The sequence below is a fragment of the Coregonus clupeaformis genome, chromosome 15 (genome assembly GCF_020615455.1).
Source record: "Coregonus clupeaformis isolate EN_2021a chromosome 15, ASM2061545v1, whole genome shotgun sequence".
Classification (NCBI taxonomy): domain Eukaryota; kingdom Metazoa; phylum Chordata; class Actinopteri; order Salmoniformes; family Salmonidae; genus Coregonus; species Coregonus clupeaformis.
The window spans coordinates 48,213,343-48,234,467 of NC_059206.1; the positions used below are offsets into that span (position 1 = coordinate 48,213,343).

Sequence of the window (21,125 nt, forward strand, 5' to 3'; positions counted from 1 at the left end):
AAAGCATTCCAGGTGAAGCTGGTTGAGAGAATGCCAAGAGTGTGCAAAGCTGTCATCAATGCAAAAGGTGGCTACTTTGAAGAATCTAAAACATATTTTGATTTGTTTAACACTTTTTGGGTTACTGTATGACTCCATGTGTTATTTCATTGTTTTGATGTTTTCACTATTATTCTACAATGTAGAAAATAGTTTAAAAAAATAAAGAAATACCCTTGAATGAGTAGGTGTCCAAACTTTTGACTGGTACTGTATATTTAAGCAATAAGGCCCGATATACCACCGCTAAGGGCTGTTCTTATGCATGACGCAACGCGGACTCGAGGCTGTAATCGCTGCCAAAGGTGCTTCAACAAAGTACTGAGTAAAGGGTCTGAATACTTATGTAAATGTTATATTTCCGTTTTTTTCTAAAAACGTGTTTGTGCTTTGTCATTTTGTGGTATTGTGTGTAGATTGATGAGGAGAAAAAGTCTGAATTCTTTCCGAATGCGCTGTATAAGGTAGGCCTATTTTCATGTCATAAAAAGCAACACAATTATGTCTGGTAGTTATGGTAATATGACGTGCTTGATTGTGACCTCAGGTAAAGGTAACTCACTTGTTTTTGGATGTTAAACCAGCGACAGTAAGACCCGGTGGAAACCCTCTCAAACGCAGACTCCACTGTCTCTTTGCACACTTGCCTTTACACTGAGTGCAATATGGTAGCAAAGCTGGACTGGCGGCTGTGAATAATATGCATTTAGGACCAAGCTCATTACGCTACCCAGTCCTTCAAATGGTCTTGTAACTCATATTAGATTCTTACAAAAGGCTGGGTTTTGTGCTGCTTTGGAGAAGATAACGGTCTTACGCGCGTCTCTGTCACACCTTGACCGTATCCAACTCGCTTTTCTTCACACCACTGTAACTGAGTCAAGCCTTGAATCGCCGCAGGGGAGACGAGCTGTCAAGATACTTGAATCCGTTTGGATAGCTGGTGCTGCTTAAAGTCACTATGCTCTCGTCCAGAGCAGGGGCACCCCCAGCTCCAGACTACTGGATAGATGAATCGAATAAGGAGATCTTGGCTGACTACTATGAGTTGGAGTCCGAATTGGGACGGTGAGCATATATCTCTGTACAGTACTACTGTTTTCAGTGTTCTCATGTTTTCACTGCCTTAATATCGCCAGGAGTCGCATTCTGATGATCTTCTGGTCTTGTCTGATCTATAGTTCTAATAATGTATTACTGAGTGCACATGTGATCGAAGGACATACAGGAAATGGTATTGCATCTATTATATGACCACTATTTTGTTGTTTTCAATTGAAATAAAATCTACATACACACACACACACACACACACACACACACACACACACACACACAGGAGAGAGAGTGCATTGGGTTACCACAATTTCCTGCCTAGATTAGCATCCCCTGATGTTTTTGCTAAATTAAACGATTATTTAACAACAATATAAAAATGCATATACTTGTCATCTAAATAATTGATATACAAATAATTGACAAGGCTATAAAAAGTTACGTAATATAACTGTCCATTTCCATCTTCATACCCAACCTGGTCTCAGAGCATTTGGTATTATTCTGTACGTAAATCCAATATGTTCCATTTAGTATGATATGTTACGCTTTGTATGGTATGTATTCATTTGTGAATTTCCATCACCCATTTTGTTTGATACAGTGCATTCGGGAAACTATTCAGACCCCTTGACTTTTTCCACATTTTGTGATGTTACAGCCTTATTCTAAAATTGATTAACAGAGATGTTAGATCGGGTTCAAGTCCGGGCTCAGGCTGGGCCACTCAAAGACATTCAGAGACTTGTCCCAAAGCCACTCCTGCGTTGTCTTGGCTGTGTGCTTAGGGTCGTTGTCCTGTAGGAAGGTGAACCTTCGCCCCAGTCTGAGGTCCTGAGCACTCTGGAGCAGGTTTTCATCAAGGATCTCTCTGTACTTTGCTCCGTTCATCTTTACCTCGATCCTGACTAGTCTCCCAGTCCCTGCTGCTGAAAAACATCCCCACAGCATGATGCTGCCACCACCATGCTTCACTGCAGGGATGGTGCCAGGTTTCCTCCAGACGTGATGCTTGGCATTCAGGCCAAAGAGTTCAATCTTGGTTTCATCAGACCAGAGAATCTTGTTTCTCATGGTCTGAGAGTATTTAGGTGCCTTTTGGCAAACTCCAAGTGGGCTGTCATGTGCCCTTTACTGAGGAGTGGCGTCCGTCTGGCCACTCTACCATAAAGGCCTGATTGGTGGAGTACTGCAGAGATGGTTGTCCTTCTGGAAGGTTCTCCCATCTCCACAGAGGTACTCTGGAGCTTTGTCAGAGTGACCATCGGTTTCTTGGTCACCTCCCTGACCAAGGCCCTTCTCCCCCGATTGCTCAGTTTGGCCGGCGGCCAGCTCTAGGAAGAGTCTTGGTTGTTCAAAAATTATTCAATTTAAGAATGATGGAGGCCACTGTGTTCTTGGGGACCTTCAATGCTGCTGAATTTTTTTAGTACCCTTCCCCAGATCTGTGCCTTGACACAATCCTGTCTCGGAGCTCTACGGACAATTCCTTCGACCTCACGGCTTGGTTTTTGCTCTGACATGCACTGTCAACTGTGGGACCTTATATAGACAGGTGTGTGCCTTTCCAAATGATGTCCAATTAATTGGATTTACCAGAGGTGGACTCCAATCAAGTTGTAGAAACATCTCAAGGATGATCAATGGAAACAGGATGCAGCTGAGCTCAAATTTGAGTCTCATTGCAAAATTTCTGAATACTTATTTAAGTAAGGTATTTCTGTTGTTTATTTTTAATAGATTAGCAAAAATTCATTTTTGCATTGTCATTATGGGGTATTGTGTGTTGATTGATGAGGATTTTTATTTATTTAATCCATTGTAGAATAAGGTTGTAATGTAACAAAATGTGGGAAAAGTCAAGGGGTCTGAATACTTTCCGAATGCACTGTATGTTACAAATGACAATTCGTATTATATGTTACGAATTTGTAAAATGTACAATATGATATAAATTCGCATAACGTGTTATATGTTACCAATTTGCAAAAAGGTATGATATGTTACGAATTAGCAAACGTATGATATGTTACGAATTCTAGCTATGGTTAGACTTAAGTTTAGGAATTAGGTTAAAAGGTTATGTGATGAGGTGTGAATGACGGAGTCAGGCGCAGGAGGTAAAACACCGAAATCCAGAGTTTATTCAGTGCACATGAATAAAGCGCAGCAAGCGTCAAAACGAAACTAGTACAAGGGAAAAAATCAACCTTGGCTACATACATACAACCGAGCTACTCACTCTCACAATGAACAATCACTCACAAAGGACAAGGGGGCAGAGGGAACACTTATACACAGACTAATGAGGGAATGAGTACCAGGTGTGTGTGATTGACAAGACAAGACAAGACAAGACAAATGGAGGGATGATAAATGGAGCGGTAGTGGCTACTAAGCCGGTGATGACGAACGCCGAAACCTGCCTGAGCAAGGAGGAGGGGCAGCCTCGGCTGAATTCGTGACAGGTTAAGGTTAGGGTTAGGTGAAAGGTTAGTTAAAAGGGTTAAGGTTAGGGTTAGGGGGAGGGTTAGGTAACATGCTAAGTACAGTGAGGGAAAAAAGTATTTGATTCCCTGCTGATTTTGTACGTTTGCCCACTGACAAAGAAATTATCAGTCTATAATTTTTAATGGTAGGTTTATTTGAACAGTGAGAAACAGAATAACAACAAAAAAATCCAGAAAAACGCATGTCAAAAATGTTATATATTGATTTGCATTTTAATGAGGGAAATAAGCATTTGACCCCCTTTCAATCAGAAAGATTTCTGGCTCCCAGGTGTCTTTTATACAGGTGACGAGCTGAGATTAGAAGCACACTCTTAAAGGGAGTGCTCCTAATCTCAGTTTGTTACCTGTATGAAAGACACCTGTCCACAGAAGCAATCAATCAATCAGATTCCAAACTCTCCACCATGGCCAAGACCAAAGAGCTCTCCAAAGACGTCAGGGACAAGATTTTAGACCTACACAAGGCTGGAATGGGCTACAAGACCATCGCCAAGCAGCTTGGTGAGAAGGTGACAACAGTTGGCGCGATTATTCGCAAATGGAAGAAATACAAAAGAACTGTCAATCTCCCTCAGCCTGGGGCTCCATGCAAGATCTCACCTCGTGGAATTGCAATGATCATGAGAACGGTGAGGAATCAGCCTAGAACTACACGGGAGGATCTTGTCAATGATCTCAAGGCAGCTGGGACCATAGTCACCAAGAAAACAACTGATAACACACTACGCCGTGAAGGACTGAAATCCTGCAGCGCCCGCAAGGTCCCCCTGCTCAAGAAAGCACATGTACAGGCCCGTCTGAAGTTTGCCAATGAAAATCTGAATGATTCAGAGGAGAACTGGGTGAAAGTGTTGTGGTCAGATGAGACCAAAATCGAGCTCTTTGGCATCAACTCAACTCGCCGTGTTTGGAGGAGGGGGAATGCTGCCTATGACCCCAAGAACACCATCCCCACCGTCAAACATGGAGGTGGAAACATTATGCTTTGGGGGTGTTTTTCTGCTAAGGGGACAGGACAACTTCACCGCATCAAAGGGACGATGGACGGGGCCATGTACCGTCAAATCTTGGGTGAGAACCTCCTTCCCTCAGCCAGGGCATTGAAAATTGGTCCTGGATGGGTATTTCAGCATGACAATGACCCAAAACACACGGCCAAAGCAACAAAGGAGTGGCTCAAGAAGAAGCACATTAAGGTTCTGGAGTGGCCTAGCCAGTCTCCAGACCTTAATCCCATAGAAAATCTGTGGAGGGAGCTGAAGGTTCGAGTTGCCAAACGTCAGCCTCGAAACCTTAATGACTTGGAGAAGATCTGCAAAGAATAATGGGACAAAATCCCTCCTGAGATGTGTGCAAACCTGGTGGCCAACTACAAGAAATGTCTGACCTCTGTGATTGCCAACAAGGGTTTTGCCACCAAGTACTAAGTCATGTTTTGCAGATGGGTCAAATACTTATTTCCCTCATTAAAATGAAAATTAATTTATAACATTTTTGACATGCGTTTTTCTGGATTTTCTTGTTGTTATTCTGTCTCTCACTGTTCAAATAAACCTACCATTAAAATTACAGACTGATCATGTCTTTGTCAGTGGGCAAACGTACAAAATCAGCAGGGGATCAAATACTTTTTTCCCTCACTGTAGGTGCAAAGTAGTGGCGCAGTGGTCTAAGGCACTGCATCGCAGTGCTAACTGTGCCACTAGAGATCCTGGTTCGAATCCAGGCTCTGTCGCAGCCGGCCGCGACCGGGAGACTCATGGGCGGCGCACAATTGGTCCAGGGTAGGGGAGGGAATGGCCGGCAGGGATGTAGCTCAGTTGATAGAGCATGGCGTTTGCAACGCCAGGGTTGTGGGTTCGATTCCCACGGGGGGCCAGTATAAAAAAATATGTATTCACTAACTGTAAGTCGCTCTGGATAAGAGCGTCTGCTAAATGACGTAAATGTAAGTAGTTGAAAAGTTGCTAATTAGCTAAAGTTGTCTGTGATGAGATTTGAACTCACAACCTTTGGGTTGCTAGACGTTCACCTTTAGTTTTTGCCTTAAGTAACCATCTCTCTTATTTAACCATACCAAATGTAACATATCATACTAAATGCAGTGTCTTGGATTTACATACAGAATAATATGAAAAGCTCTGAGACCAGGCTGTCATACCAGGTAATTGTCCTTTTATGACCATGGTCCATTGGGAAAAATACAACTCTGTTTGTTCATGTTTATCCTCATAGCACTTTTCTGTACAACTGTAAACACTTCCAAAGCATGAAAAATAGATACAAAGAATTCTCCAGGCAATGACATTGTGAGACACCAGGAGCAAGTTTTAAGTTTTAATGTCACATGCACAAGTATAGTGAAATTCCTTTCTTGCAAGCTCTAACCCCAACAATGCAGTAATCAATAACAATTGAATACTAAACTTAACAAGGTAGAACAAAAACACACAAGATATACAAATAAGAAATAAGCAGCAGTACATGTTAATGATTTCATAGCAGATTGTAACAAATTCAGTTGGTGGTCTGGTGACAACATGATATTGATAGTCTATGGACTGGTGCATGTGTTGTTCTTATTTATTTCCTTTACCCCTTACCTTCTGAGCACCTGACTGAGGTGTATATTTGTTTACTTGTTTATTTGGATCCCCATTAGCTTTTACAGGACCAGCAGCTACTCTTCCTCCTGGGGTCCACAAAAAACACAAAACATGACAAGTTACACTGATAGACAAGGAAAGTCACACAATAGGCTACAGTGTTAAAGGTGCAGTATTGATCATGCACTGGCACTGCTTTATATGGCTCTGTCTCTGCCGCCACAATCACATGAGAAGAGCCCTACTCCATATTCATAGTTAATTATATTATACAAGGCAGTCTGATAGCACCGGGACAACAGTTGCACTCAAGGATCTGCCACTGAGCCCTAATCAGGGATATGGAATGGAGAGAGAGGGAATCTAATGCATAGAATCAGGGGAAATTAGAGCCATCTACAGAAGTCCCATAATGGACCTGCTTCTGCCCATGCTGTTGAAATGGGATGAAGCCTTCTGCTGTTGGTCGTGAGCAGGGAGATGGTGGCCTGTTGAGTTTGAATTAATTAAAGTTGGTAATTGATTTAGGTGAGAGAAAATAGGGGATATTGTATTATACTTAGGGCTGAACATAGGCTATCCATATCTGTTGGCTCAGGGGCAGTGCCGGTGCCAGAAGGAATCAGTTGAACGGGCATTTGCGTTCCATAGGGGGTATTTTTCACAGGACCTCCTATGTGTGCAAGCATGTAGAATTCATTAACCGATCTGAGTGCCAGTTATGATTATTTTTACAGGCCTATGCGCATTTTCATGGAACAGTTTAATTTAAATAATACGGTTTTTGTTTCTCAAAATCATTGTCACAAAGTTAATCATAAACATCTGAATTAAAATAAAAAAATCTAAAAGTAAAAATGCAACTAATGCGAGAGCACCAGCCTCTGCCATATGGACACGTTGATACACCGTGATCCATTGGCGGCTAAATAAATTAGCTAATGGAACTCAGAGATAGCCTATAGGCCAATGGAGCAGTAGGCCTATAACTTCCATCGTCAACTAAATAAAATATATAGGCCTAAAGCCAACAAATAAAAACAGAATAAAATATCCTGATGAAAATTCAGGTTATTTTAATTGCATTCATCTATCTACTCCGCCTCTCTGCCTCCCTTTTTTTTTATCTGTCTTGACTTGAGCTATCTCTAGTGAAGTGCAACATTGTATCAAATCAATCAAATGGGTGCGGTCTGAAGCTGTCCCTAGCGAACTTGCAGCTTTGTATCACCTAGCCTATTCCGGGCCCTCAGAGTTATCCACCCCAGTGAGCTCGGGACAGACAGCAGTTTTTTATGACGTTTCCACTGGATATATGAGACCATCAGATAAGGATATTTTGCTCTTTCACACCGAGGCTTGGTGATTATCGAGGCAGGGAGAGTGTTGGAAAGATTTTTCAAATACTGTGAGGAACTATTATCAGTCACAATGGATGAAAAAAAAAAAAAAAGACTTTGTTGGTTTACTGTCTGAGGTGAAGAAAAATGTACTGAGAAACTCAGCTTATTAGTGGTGGACGTGGTGAATTAAATGGTCACTTTCCTACATTTGCGTGCAGCAGGTCAGGTAGGCAATTTCTATGCGTGCTCTGGCGCGCGGGCGCCCTCAACATTATCAGGACAGAGTAAGCAGACACATGCTCATTGTTCACATGGAGCACTCCAAACCATTATGGTTAATAAACCCAAACTTGTTTCTCACAAGTGTAGCAGGTTGTGAACTCTGCAAACAACGTTTCCACTGCGAGAATGAGAACGATAAATTACTGTAATTAATACATGCATTAACAGAAATGTATCTAACCAAATGACGGGGTTTAACGGTACATTTACTAGGCCTACTGGTGACATATGTAATGGGGAATTTATAAAAAAATAAACAATCAAAGGGCAAACAATTCACACAATGAAACAATGAATGCGAGACAGCTGAGTGCATTCTGGAGAGCAGAGTGCATTCTGGAGAGAGACGCCCATATCTTCACCACACACCCCTTCTTCTTGTCTCAACATTTTAAATGATACTCAAGACACATCATCTTAGATGCTTTTCACTGATAGCCACAACTCAATAATCAGCTAGGCCTATTGCCACGCACACTGCTCAAATTGTTGGCTTCCCAAATAGGCATAAGGCTACACACTTGTGATTTGAAACAATCCATGATTTTATTTAGACAGGAGTAATTAGATACTTTTGGCAAAACATCAATTTACTTAGGGGGAAGCCAGCATCCAAACAGTGCGCTGTGCACCCGCCACTTTCCTTTCCAATTCGCAAGTGGCTGAAACCAGAGATCTGTATATAATGATGAGATGCTCATGTCTCCGCTCTAACAATGGGAGTCGTTGTCCCAAAGGTGGGAAGGCAGGCGACAAGTTTACGTCTTCATTTTAAACCCATAGAATCGTATTGTGTTTATTCTGGACAGATTTTGGCGAGAGTGAGCCTCTTCCTCTCTGCTGAAACTATCTCACCGAAGAAAGCATCCGAGCGGGCGAAACAGCGCCCCTCTGTCTTACTATATGTAGCCCATGTATCTGATGCTGTCTGGCCAGAAATAGTCTGACATTCCATACTTTTTTTGTCCAGACAGCATCAGATACATGGTCTACACATACTGAGACAGAGGGGAGCTATTTTGCTCGCTCGGATGCTTTATCTGAGATTGATGCATCTTTCTGTCGATGCACGTCTCGGTCAAATAAATGATCAATATTTCAATATTTTATTTGGACAGGCAAGGAGGTACGGTAGGGTGGGCCAGGCCTCCTAAGGCCCGCCCATAGCGCCGGCCCTGCTCAGGGGGGCTTACTCCACAGGAATGTACAGTACCAAACATGTGCATACCTATAAGGGGTCTTAAACTTTGTAAGGTGAGGCCAATATGTTAATGTCTAGTTTATGATCAGGCCAACTATATGCCTGCAAGCTTGACAAGTTGCAAAGTATCTCTCAGCCCTGGCTTTGGGTATAGCAGTTATACCATCAAAGCCTGGAGTCTTTCCTGATCACGTGACCTGACCAGGAAAAATTCTGTGCCATAGTTACTTACCTAGGTCCCCAAGTTCCGTTTCAGTCAGTCAGCTTGGTACAACACAGCTATGGGGAGTTCATGCGCTAGCGCCCTCTACTGAAGAACATTAGAATCATGCCTGACAAGGCCAATGAACACCCTGACTCACAGGAAGCCCCGCCCGCCTTACACCGGCGATAAACCCAAGGCACGGATTAATTCCTTCAATTCTGGTCCCTATGAGATGCTTAGTGATACAGGTTATGGACTCAGTAGGCGATTGGCAATCATGCTATTATCCCACACAAAGTCTCTGTGGTTCATATGAACTCCAAGATGAGCTGTCCCCGCGCACCTTGCACAATGAGAGGGGAGGTGGCACGGACTGTGGTCCTCCCTTGCCCCCCTCCCCAGATGTTCGCTGTGACAACAGTACCTACCCCACGTGGCACGGTCAATCGGGTTACGTCATTGGTAGCCCCCGAACCCAGAGTGGACTGGGCTTCAGGAAAACATTGGCACTTAAACAAGTTGTTTCTACCCGGGGTACAGGCTACAATTCGTTGTGCGTCCCCCACATTTGTGTCAGAGTGGTTCCTATGTCAGAGGCCCAGGACAGCTGGTACAGACTGTATTTCCTGGTTCCCAGAAGGGGCAGGACATTGTGTCCCACTTTAGACCTGTGTGCCCTAAACAAGAACTTTAGGGTCTACAAATTCAGAATGCTCACGAACAGCCGGTTGTTACAGTCAGTGCGCCCGGGCGATTGGTTTACCTCCATTGACTTGAAAGACGTGTACTTTCATGTGGACATACAGTGGGGGGAAAAAGTATTTAGTCAGCCACCAATTGTGCAAGTTCTCCCACTTAAAAAGATGAGAGAGGCCTGTAATTTTCATCATAGGTACACGTCAACTATGACAGACAAATTGAGAATTTCTTTTCCAGAAAATCACATTGTAGGATTTTTAATGAATTTATTTGCAAATTATGGTGGAAAATAAGTATTTGGTCACCTACAAACAAGCAAGATTTCTGGCTCTCACAGACCTGTAACTTCTTCTTTAAGAGGCTCCTCTGTCCTCCACTCGTTACCTGTATTAATGGCACCTGTTTGAACTTGTTATCAGTATAAAAGACACCTGTCCACAACCTCAAACAGTCACACTCCAAACTCCACTATGGCCAAGACCAAAGAGCTGTCAAAGGACACCAGAAACAAAATTGTAGACCTGCACCAGGCTGGGAAGACTGAATCTGCAATAGGTAAGCAGCTTGGTTTTAAGAAATCAACTGTGGGAGCAATTATTAGGAAATGGAAGACATACAAGACCACTGATAATCTCCCTCGATCTGGGGCTCCACGCAAGATCTCACCCCGTGGGGTCAAAATGATCACAAGAACGGTGAGCAAAAATCCCAGAACCACACGGGGGGGACCTAGTGAATGACCTGCAGAGAGCTGGGACCAAAGTAACAAAGCCTACCATCAGTAACACACTACGCCGCCAGGGACTCAAATCCTGCAGTGCCAGACGTGTCCCCCTGCTTAAGCCAGTACATGTCCAGGCCCGTCTGAAGTTTGCTAGAGTGCATTTGGATGATCCAGAAGAGGATTGGGAGAATGTCATATGGTCAGATGAAACCAAAATAGAACTTTTTGGTAAAAACTCAACTTGTCGTGTTTGGAGGACAAAGAATGCTGAGTTGCATCCAAAGAACACCATACCTACTGTGAAGCATGGGGGTGGAAACATCATGCTTTGGGGGTGTTTTTCTGCAAAGGGACCAGGACGACTGATCCGTGTAAAGGAAAGAATGAATGGGGCCATGTATCGTGAGATTTTGAGTGAAAACCTCCTTCCATCAGCAAGGGCATTGAAGATGAAACGTGGCTGGGTCTTTCAGCATGACAATGATCCCAAACACACTGCCCGGGCAACGAAGGAGTGGCTTCGTAAGAAGCATTTCAAGGTCCTGGAGTGGCCTAGCCAGTCTCCAGATCTCAACCCCATAGAAAATCTTTGGAGGGAGTTGAAAGTCCGTGTTGCCCAGCGACAGCCCAAAAACATCACTGCTCTAGAGGAGATCTGCATGGAGGAATGGGCCAAAATACCAGCAACAGTGTTTGGAAACCTTGTGAAGACTTACAGAAAACGTTTGACCTGTGTCATTGCCAACAAAGGGTATATAACAAAGTATTGAGAAACTTTTGTTATTGACCAAATACTTATTTTCCACCATAATTTGCAAATAAATTCATTACAAATCCTACAATGTGATTTTCAGGATTTTTTTTCCTCATTTTGTCTGTCATAGTTGACGTGTACCTATGATGAAAATTACAGGCCTCTGTCATCTTTTTAAGTGGGAGAACTTGCACAATTGGTGGCTGATTAAATACTTTTTTCCCCCACTGTATATCCCCCTCACAGGAATTCCTGAGGTTCCATTTCAAGGCTGTAGCCTACGAGTTTCTGGTACATCGAGCTTTTGCTCTCGCCTCGCACTTTCACCAGAGTTGTGGAGGCAGGTTTGGCACCTATGCAGTGTCTGGGGCTCAGAATGTTGGACTACCTGGATGTTTGGCTGGTGGTAGCAGAGTAAAGGGATCAGGTGGTGTTAAACACATCCATTCTGGTTTCCCATGTTCAGTCTCTGGGTTTCATAGTGAATCGAGAGAAGAGCTGTTTGACTCCATCTCGGCGCATTCTGTTTCTGGGTCTCGAGTTAGACTCAATCGAGAATCATGCGTTTTTGTCCCTGCAGAGGGAGGCATGTTTCTGGCTTTGCGTTCTCAGGGGTCTCCCTGATATGGGAAATGTTCGGCAGGCCGACGTAGATCTTTACACATCGTGAGAAAACACACAATGTTGGCTGTTTTCCTCGATAAGGGACCTGAGTACTCCGTTGGGAACGGATAATCTTGCGCACCAGTGGCCTTGGACCTTCCTTTACGCTCTTCCCCCTCTGGACCTGATTCAGCCCACGCTGGAGAGGGTGCGTCTGGAGGGCTTGTCATTGATCATTGTGGCTCCCTGTTGGCCCAAACAACTTTGGTTCGCAGAGATCATTTGCCTTTTAGGAAGGGACCCGTGGTAACTCCCGTTGCGCAGGGACCTATTGTCCCAGGCACACGGGCAGGTCTGGCATCCGCGGCCTTAGATTTGTAATCTGTGGGCTTGGCCCATGAAAGGTTCAATCTGATGGCAAGGAGTTTACCTCTAAACGTTATTGCTACTATACTATGCAAGGGTTGTATAGATATACACTACATGGCCACACCCGTTGCTGACAGGTGTATTAAATCAAGCACACGGTCATGCAATCTCCAAAGACAAACATTGGCAGTAGAATGGCCCATACTGAAGAGCTCAGTGACTTTCAACGTGGCACCGTCATAGGATGCCACCTTTCCAACAAGTCAGTTCGTCAAATTTCGGCCATGCTAGAGCTGCCCCAGACAACTATAAGTGCTGTTGTTGTGAAGTGGAAACGTATAGGAGCAACATCGTCTTAGCCGCAAAGTGGTAGGCCACACAAGCTCACAGAACGGGACTGCCAAGTGGTAAAGCGCATAGCGCCTAAAATTGTCTGTCCTCGGTTGCAACACTCAATGCTGAGTTCTAAACTGCCTCTGGAAGCAACGTCAGCACAAGAACTGTTCGTCGGGAGCTTCATGAAATGGGTTTCCATGAACAAGCAGCCGCACACCATGCACAATGCCAAGAGTCGGCTGGCACTTGGAAACGCGTTCTCTGGAGTGATGAATCACACTTCACCATCTGGCAGTCCGACGGACGAATCTAGGTTTGGTGGCTGCCAGGAGAACGCTACCTGCCCGAATGCATAGTTCCAACTTTAAAGTTTTGTGGAGGAGGAATAATTGTCTGGGGCTGTTTTTCATGGTTCGGGCTAGGCCCCTTAGTTTAATTTAAGGGAATTCTTAACGCTACAGCATACAATGACATTCTAGACGATTCTGTGCTTCCAACTTTGTGGGGAAGGCCCTTTCCTGGTTCAACATGTCAATGCCCCCATGCACAAAGCGAGGTCCATACAGGAATGGTTTGTCGAGATCGATGTGGAAGAACTTGACTGGTCTGCACATAACCCTGACCTCAACCCCATCGAACACCTTTGGGATTAATTGGAACGCTGACTGCGAGCCAGGCCTAATCGCCCAACATCAGTGCCTGACCTCACAAATGCTTTTGTGGCTGAATGGAAGCAAGTCCCCGCAGCAATGTTCCCACATCTAGTGGAAAGCCTTCCCAGAAGAGTGGAGGCTGTTATAGCAGCAAAGGGGGGACCAACTCCATATTAATGCAACTTGGAATGAGATGTTCGACTTTTGGCCATGTATTGTAAGTGGCGGGCGTTTGAGCTTTGGTTCCAAAATAAAGGTATTGTTCCTTTTCAGAGCTCTCTGGTCGACATTTTAATGTTCCTACATGGGCTTTTTCGAGCAGGGCCATTCATTCTACACCCTGAAAGTGTATATGGCAGCTATTCCTGCCTTTTGCTAATCCTGCTTGTGGTAGAGTGCTTTCTAAGCAGCGTCTCTCCCGCAGGATTGTGAAGGCTATTTATTTTGGCATATGCAAAAGGAAGGAATTACCTAACAGTGTACGCGCCCACTCAATTAAAGCGTTGCCTGTAAGAGATACTGTAGACTGAACAAAAATATAAATGCAACATATAAAGTGTTAGTCCCATGTTTCATGAGCTGAAATAAAAGATCCTAGAAATTGTCCATACACACAAAAAGCTTATTTCTCTCAGATTTTGTGCACAAACTTGTTTATATCCCTGTTAGTGAGCATTTCTCCTTTGCCAAGATAAACCATCCACCTGACAGGTGTGGCATATCAAGAAGCTGATTAAACAGCATGATCATTACACAGGTAAACCTTGTGCTGGGGACAATAAAAGGCCACTCTAAAATGTGCAATTTTGTCACACAACACAATGCCACAGATGTCTCAAGTTTTGAGGGAGCGTGCAATTGGCATGCTGACTGCAGGAATGTCCACCGGGGCTGTTGACAGATAATTTAATGTTCATTTCTCTACCATAAGCCGCCTCCAATGTTGTTTTAGAGAATTTGGCAGTACGTCTGTGATGGAACATTTAACGTTTGTGCTTTTCTATTAACCAATTTCTGTGTTCTATGTTTGTGATTTTCTAATAACCAATGTATGTGTTGATGCAAGTGATTGATTGAACAAATCCTCACTATCAGTATCTGCAATTTGGCAGTATGCCCAGACCCTTGTTTTGAGAACAAAAGATATCTCCGTTTCAAGGTCTCAACTTAGAGAGAAGAAGCCTTGTGAGGTATTGGTCTGTCACATGCATGACCCAGTATTGGTCGGTCACATGAAGGAAGCAAACGTTAATGATGAATTCATTATGAATGATGAATAAGCTATATCATCCAAATAAAAGTGTCTGTATATAAGATAACTAACGGGACTGCCCCGGAAGTGCTCCTGATCGACATGTGTACTTGGTGCATTGAGTTGGTTGGAAACTCTCCAGCGCGCTGATAATAAAGAATGGTTCATTTAAGATTGACTTCGAGTGCCCCTGTGTAGAATTTCCACGACACGTGAAACCTGCCTCAGAACCGCAGACCACGTGTAACCACACCAGCCCAGGACCTCCACATCTGGCTACTTTACCTGCGGGATCGTCTGAGACCAGCCACCAGGACAGCTGATGAAACTGTGCACAACCAAATAATTTCTGCACAAACTGTCAGAAACCGTCTCAGGGAAGCTCATCTGCGTGCTCGTCGTCCTCACCAGGGTCTTGACCTGACTGTAGTGGGCAAATGCTCACCATCGATGGCCACTGGCATGCTGGAGAAGTGTGCTCTTCACAGATGAATCCTGGTTTCAACTGTACCGGGCAGATGGCAGACAGCGTCGTAAGGGCAAGCGGTTTGCTGATGTCAACGTTGTGAACAGAGTGCCCCATGGTGGCAGTGGGGTCATGGTATGGGCAGGCATACAGTGAGGGAAAAGAGTAATTGATCCCCTGCTGATTTTGTACGTTTGCCCACTGACAAAGAAATGATCAGTCTATAATTTTAATGGTAGGTTTATTTGAACAGTGAGAGACAGAATAACAACAAAAAAATCCAAAAATGTTATAAATTGATTTGCATTTTAATGAGGGAAATAAGTATTTGACCCTGTCTCAATCAGAAAGATTTCTGGCTCCCAGGTGTCTTTTATACAGGTAACGAGCTGAGATTAGGGGCACACTCTTAAAGGGAGTGCTCCTAATCTCAGCTTGTTACCTGTATAAAAGACACCTGTCCACAGAAGCAATCAATCAATCATATTCCAAACTCTCCACCATGGCCAAGACCAAAGAGCTCTCTAAGGATGTCAGAGACAAGATTATAGACCTACACAAGGCTGGAATGGGCTACAAGACCATCGCCAAGCAGCTTGGTGAGAAGGAGACAACAGTTGGTGCGATTATTCGCAAATGGAAGAAACTCAAAAGAACTGTCAATCTCCCTCGGCCTGGGGCTCCATGCAAGATCTCACCTCGTGGAGTTGCAGTGATCATGAGAACGGTGAGGAATCAGCCCAGAACTACACAGGAGGATCTTGTCAATGATCTCAAGGCAGCTGGGACCATAGTCACCAAGAAAACAATTGGTAACACACTACGCCGTGAAGGACTGAAATCCTGCAGCGCCCGCAAGGTCCCCCTGCTCAAGAAAGCACATATACAGGCCAGTCTGAAGTTTGCCAATGAACATCTGAATGATTCAGAGGAGAACTGGGTGAAAGTGTTGTGGTCAGATGAGATCAAAATCGAGCTCTTTGGCATCAACTCAACTCGCCGTTTTTGAAGGAGGAGGAATGCTGCCTATGACCCCAAGAACACCATCCCCACCGTCAAACATGGAGGTGGAAACATTATGCTTTGGGGGTGTTTTTCTGCTAAGGGGACAGGACAACTTCACCGCATCAAAGGGACGATGGACGGGGCCATGTACCATCAAATCTTGGGCGAGAACCTCCTTCCCTCAACCAGGGCATTGAAAATGGGTCGTGGATGGGTATTCCAGCATGACAATGACCCAAAACACACGGCCAAGGCAACAAAGGAGTGGCTCAAGAAGAGGTACATTAAGGTCCTGGAGTGGCCTAGCCAGTCTCCAGACCTTAATCCCATAGAAAATCTGTGGAGGGAGCTGAAGGTTCGAGTTGCCAAACGTCAGCCTCGAAACCTTAATGACTTGGAGAAGATCTGCAAAGAGGAGTGGGACAAAATCCCTCCTGAGATGTGTGCAAACCTGATGGCCAACTACAAGAAATGTCTGACCTCTGTGATTGCCAACAAGGGTTTTGCCACCAAGTACTAAGTCATGTTTTGCAGAGGGGTCAAATACTTATTTCCCTCATTAAAATGCAAATCAATTTATTCAAAAAATTACATGCGTTTTTCTGGATTTTTTTGTTGTTATTCTGTCTCTCACTGTTCAAATAAACCTACCATTAAAATTATAGACTGATCATTTCTTTGTCAGTGGGCAAACGTACAAAATCAGCAGGGGATCAAATACTTTTTTCCCTCACTGTAAGTTACGGACAACGAACACAGTTGCATTTTATCGATGGCAATTTGAATGCACAGAGATACCGCGGTGAGATCCTGAGGCCCATTGTCGTGCCCTTCGTCCGCCGCCATCACTTCATGTTTCAGCATAATAATGCACGGCCCCATGTCTCAAGGATCTGTACACAATTCCTGGAAGCAGAACATTTCAGATGCTTATCTGAATTCCCAGTCATGTGAAATCCATAGATTAGGGCCTAATTACTTTATTTCAATTGACTGCTTTCCTTATATGAACTGTAATTCTGTAAAATCTTTGAAAATGTTGCATTTATATTATTTTCAGTGTATTTGTGCTGCGGCGAATTGGGAATCACCACACACATTTGTGAGGTTTTATCGCTTGAATGTCGCTGCCCCCAGTGTAGCCCACAGTGTGCTTACAGCTGGGACAGGAGAGGGTCATTAGGCAGCAAGCAGATTGCACAATACCCGGGTACCGCAGGTTTTCCTGTCGGGTTGGAACTCTGGGTGGTCTGCCGTGGGCCGTTTCATTTGTTGTCCGCTGGGGTCGGCTTGGAGCGTGATTTCATATCCCCATAGCTATGTTGTACCAAGTTGACCGACTGAAAGGGAACGCACAGTTAGGTAGAGTCATAACTGTCAGTTTTTCCTGCTCTATTCACATGGTCTGGAATAACTACTAGCCCTAGTTATACCATCAGGCACATTTAAAGCTTTGGCCTTTTGAGCGTTCTCAGTCAGAGTCCAGAGTGAAGCTATTGGGCCCCAGCTGAATGCATAATGTAGCTGAATGTACTGTAGCTCGTCTTGCTCCTGCGAGGACCAACAGCATCTTTTCTGGGATTACATAATGTTGTGTGAGTATAAAACTGAAACAAGCAGCTTGTGTAATATATAGGCAGGCAGCATTGAGCTGCAACAGCAAAGAGATGCCTTCACTCAGATGACTTGTTTTGTTGGTTTAGAAAAGCTTGAGGGTTATTATAATTACTATGATTAAAAAGACCCAGTTATTTTTAAATTGAAGTTCATTTGTTATTTCCATCCATGTTGTGTAAAGCCACGTGACAGGCACTGATACCTCTTTGAGGACAACCTTCAGGCATCTTTGCTATCTGAAATAAGTTTGTCGATATCCTACATTTTCCTACATTTGTCACACTTCATGCTGGAGATGTTACAAATGTGATTGGATTTTGCCTGTTACTTATTAAAGAGGATGAGGTCAGTGTAGTTTCCAGGGGGAAATTGTATTATTGTCACGCTCGTTGAAGGACGGGTCAGACCAAGGCGCAGCGTGAAATGCATGCATGTTTATTATAAAGATAAACACACGAACAAAAACAACAAAACAACGTAACGTGAAGTCCTCAGGCTAAACACAATACAAGCCTCTACACGGAACAAGATCCCACAACTAATGATTGCCTAAGTATGATCCCCAATCAGAGACAACGAGCGACAGCTGTCTCTGATTGGGAATCACACTCGGCCAAACATAGACATACAACACCTAGAACGTGAACATAGAAATAACAACCTAGAACTCCACACCCTGACTCAACATACTAGAGTCCCATAAGTCAGGGCGTGAGAGTACCCCCCCCAAAGGTGCGGACTCCGACCGCACAAACCTGACATAACAGGGTAGGGTCTGGACCTCGGCGAGCTGCTTCCCCTCTCCTTCCTCCCACGATGTACCAAGCCATGTCTGGACCCTGGTGTGGGAGACCCATAACCTGGAGAGGGGCTGACGTCTGGGTCTGGACTGGAGCCGCAGACCGGAGCTGGACTGGGCACCGGTGGAGCGGTCTGCTCTGGCTCCGGACTGGAGCCGCTGACCGGAGCTGGACTGAGCACCGGTGGAGCGGACTGCTCTGGCTCCGGAGTAGAGCCGCTGACCGGAGCTGGACTGGGCACCGGTGGAGCGGACTGCTCTGGCTCCGGAGTGGAGCAGCTGAGCAGAGCTGGACTGGACCCCGGTGGAGCGGACTGTTCTGGCTCCGGAGTGGAGCAGCTGACCGGAGCTGGATCAGGCACCGGTCAGCTGCTCCACTCCGGAGCCAGAGCAGTCCGCTCCACCGGTCCCTGGTCCGGCACCGGTCAGCTGCTCCACTCGGAGCCAGAGCAGTCCGCTCCACCGGTGCCTGATCCAGCTCCGGTCAGCTGCTCCACTCCGGAGCCAGAACAGTCCGCTCCACCGGGGTCCAGTCCAGCTCCGCTCAGCTGCTCCACTCCGGAGCCAGAGCAGTCCGCTCCACCGGTCCCTGGTCCGGCACCGGTCAGCTGCTCCACTCCGGAGCCAGAGCAGTCCGCTCCACCGGTGCCTGATCCAGCTCCGGTCAGCTGCTCCACTCCGGAGCCAGAACAGTCCGCTCCACCGGGGTCCAGTCCAGCTCCGCTCAGCTGCTCCACTCCGGAGCCAGAGCAGTCCGCTCCACCGGTGCCCAGTCCAGCTCCGGTCAGCGGCTCTACTCCGGAGCCAGAGCAGTCCGCTCCACCGGTGCTCAGTCCAGCTCCGGTCAGCGGCTCCAGTCCGAGCCAGAGCAGACCGCTCACCGGTGCCCAGTCCAGCTCCGGTCTGCGGCTCCAGTCCAGACCCAGACGTCAGCCCCTCTCCAGGTTATGGGTCTCCCACACCAGGGTCCAGACATGGCTTGGTACATCGTGGGAGGAAGGAGAGGGGAAGCAGCTCGCCGAGGTCCAGACCCTACCCTGTTATGTCAGGTTTGTGCGGTCGGAGTCCGCACCTTTGGGGGTACTCTCACGCCCTGACTTATGGGACTCTAGTATGTTGAGTCAGGGTGTGGAGTTCTAGGTTGTTATTTCTATGTTCACGTTCTAGGTGTTGTATGTCTATGTTTGGCCGAGTGTGATTCCCAATCAGAGACAGCTGTCGCTCGTTGTCTCTGATTGGGGATCATACTTAGGCAATCATTAGTTGTGGGATCTTGTTCCGTGTAGAGGCTTGTATTGTGTTTAGCCTGAGGACTTCACGTTACGTTGTTTTGTTGTTTTTGTTCGTGTGTTTATCTTTATAATAAACATGCATGCATTTCACGCTGCGCCTTGGTCTGACCCGTCCTTCAACGAGCGTGACAATAATACAATTTCCCCCTGGAAACTACACTGACCTCATCCTCTTTAATAAGTAACAGGCAAAATCCAATCACATTTGTAACATCTCCAGCATGAAGTGTGACAAATGTAGGAAAATGTAGGATATCGACAAACTTATTTCAGACTGGCTTGGTGCGAGACGCAGGCACGAGGTGTACAGGACTGGGAACTGACGTTAGAGATCTCCGACTGTACCAGTCTTTCACTCTTCGCGCCCAGTCCTCCTCCCGTGAGGACTCCTCCCTGAGCCCCCAGAAGTGCAGTGGTCGGGGCTCTTCTCCAACAATCCCCGACCAGCCTTTTAGCCCCCCAAAATTTTTTTTCTTGGGGCTGTCTCTCGGGCTTCCTCCTCGGCCGGCGCCTTCTGTGTTGCCGTTGCTCCTTTCTAAACCGGGCCTCCACTGTCTCCTCCCAAGGACGGCAATCCATCCCAGCCTGAATCTCCTCCCATGTCCAGGATGTCTGCTCCTGGGCACGCTGCTTGGTCCGTGTTTGGTGGGATCTTCTGTCACGCTCGTTGAAGGACGGGTCAGACCAAGGCGCAGCGTGAAATGCATACATGTTTATTATAAAGATAAACACACAAACAAAAACAACGTAACGTGAAGTCCTCAGGCTAAACACAGAACAAGATCCCACAACTAATGATTGCCAATAGGCTGCCTAAGTATGATCCCCAATCAGAGACAACGAGCGACAGCTGTCTCTGATTGGGAATCACACCCGGCCAAACATAGACATACAACACCTAGAACGTGAACATAGAAATAACAACCTAGAACTCCACACCCTGACTCAACATACTATAGTCCCATAAGTCAGGGCGTGACAATTATGCAATTCAGAGGGCAGATACTTATTATTATTACCATCCTCATCTGTGTCATCCTCTCCATAGACCGTTATCTCTATTCATTTTATTTGCAGCATATTAAGATTTTTGTAGAGAATTAGATTAAGATGTAAAAGGACCCATGAGCACCAACATGAATTTCATAAGAACATGTCTAACTGGGTGTCAAATGAAAGCTAAGAGTCTATATTTTGTAGAAATTAAGGCATATATAAAATTAGGAATAAGCAAAGGCTTTGATTTCTGGTCAAACAGATGGAAAAGGGGTCTTAGAAAACAACTACCAGGAAGTCGTTAAAGGTATTACA

General features: G+C 45.3%; 1 protein-coding gene across 1 annotated transcript in view; it reads left to right on the top strand.

Moving 5' to 3' along the window:
- Nucleotides 1-634: 634 nt before the first annotated feature.
- LOC121583405 (calcium/calmodulin-dependent protein kinase type IV-like) overlaps nucleotides 635-21,125 on the top strand; it is a 40,033-nt gene continuing 19,542 nt past the window's right edge. The window contains exon 1 of the mRNA XM_041899583.2: nucleotides 635-1,107. Coding sequence (XP_041755517.2) covers nucleotides 1,001-1,107 — 107 coding nt within the window. The 5' untranslated portion in view covers nucleotides 635-1,000. The remainder of the gene's footprint in view (nucleotides 1,108-21,125) is intronic.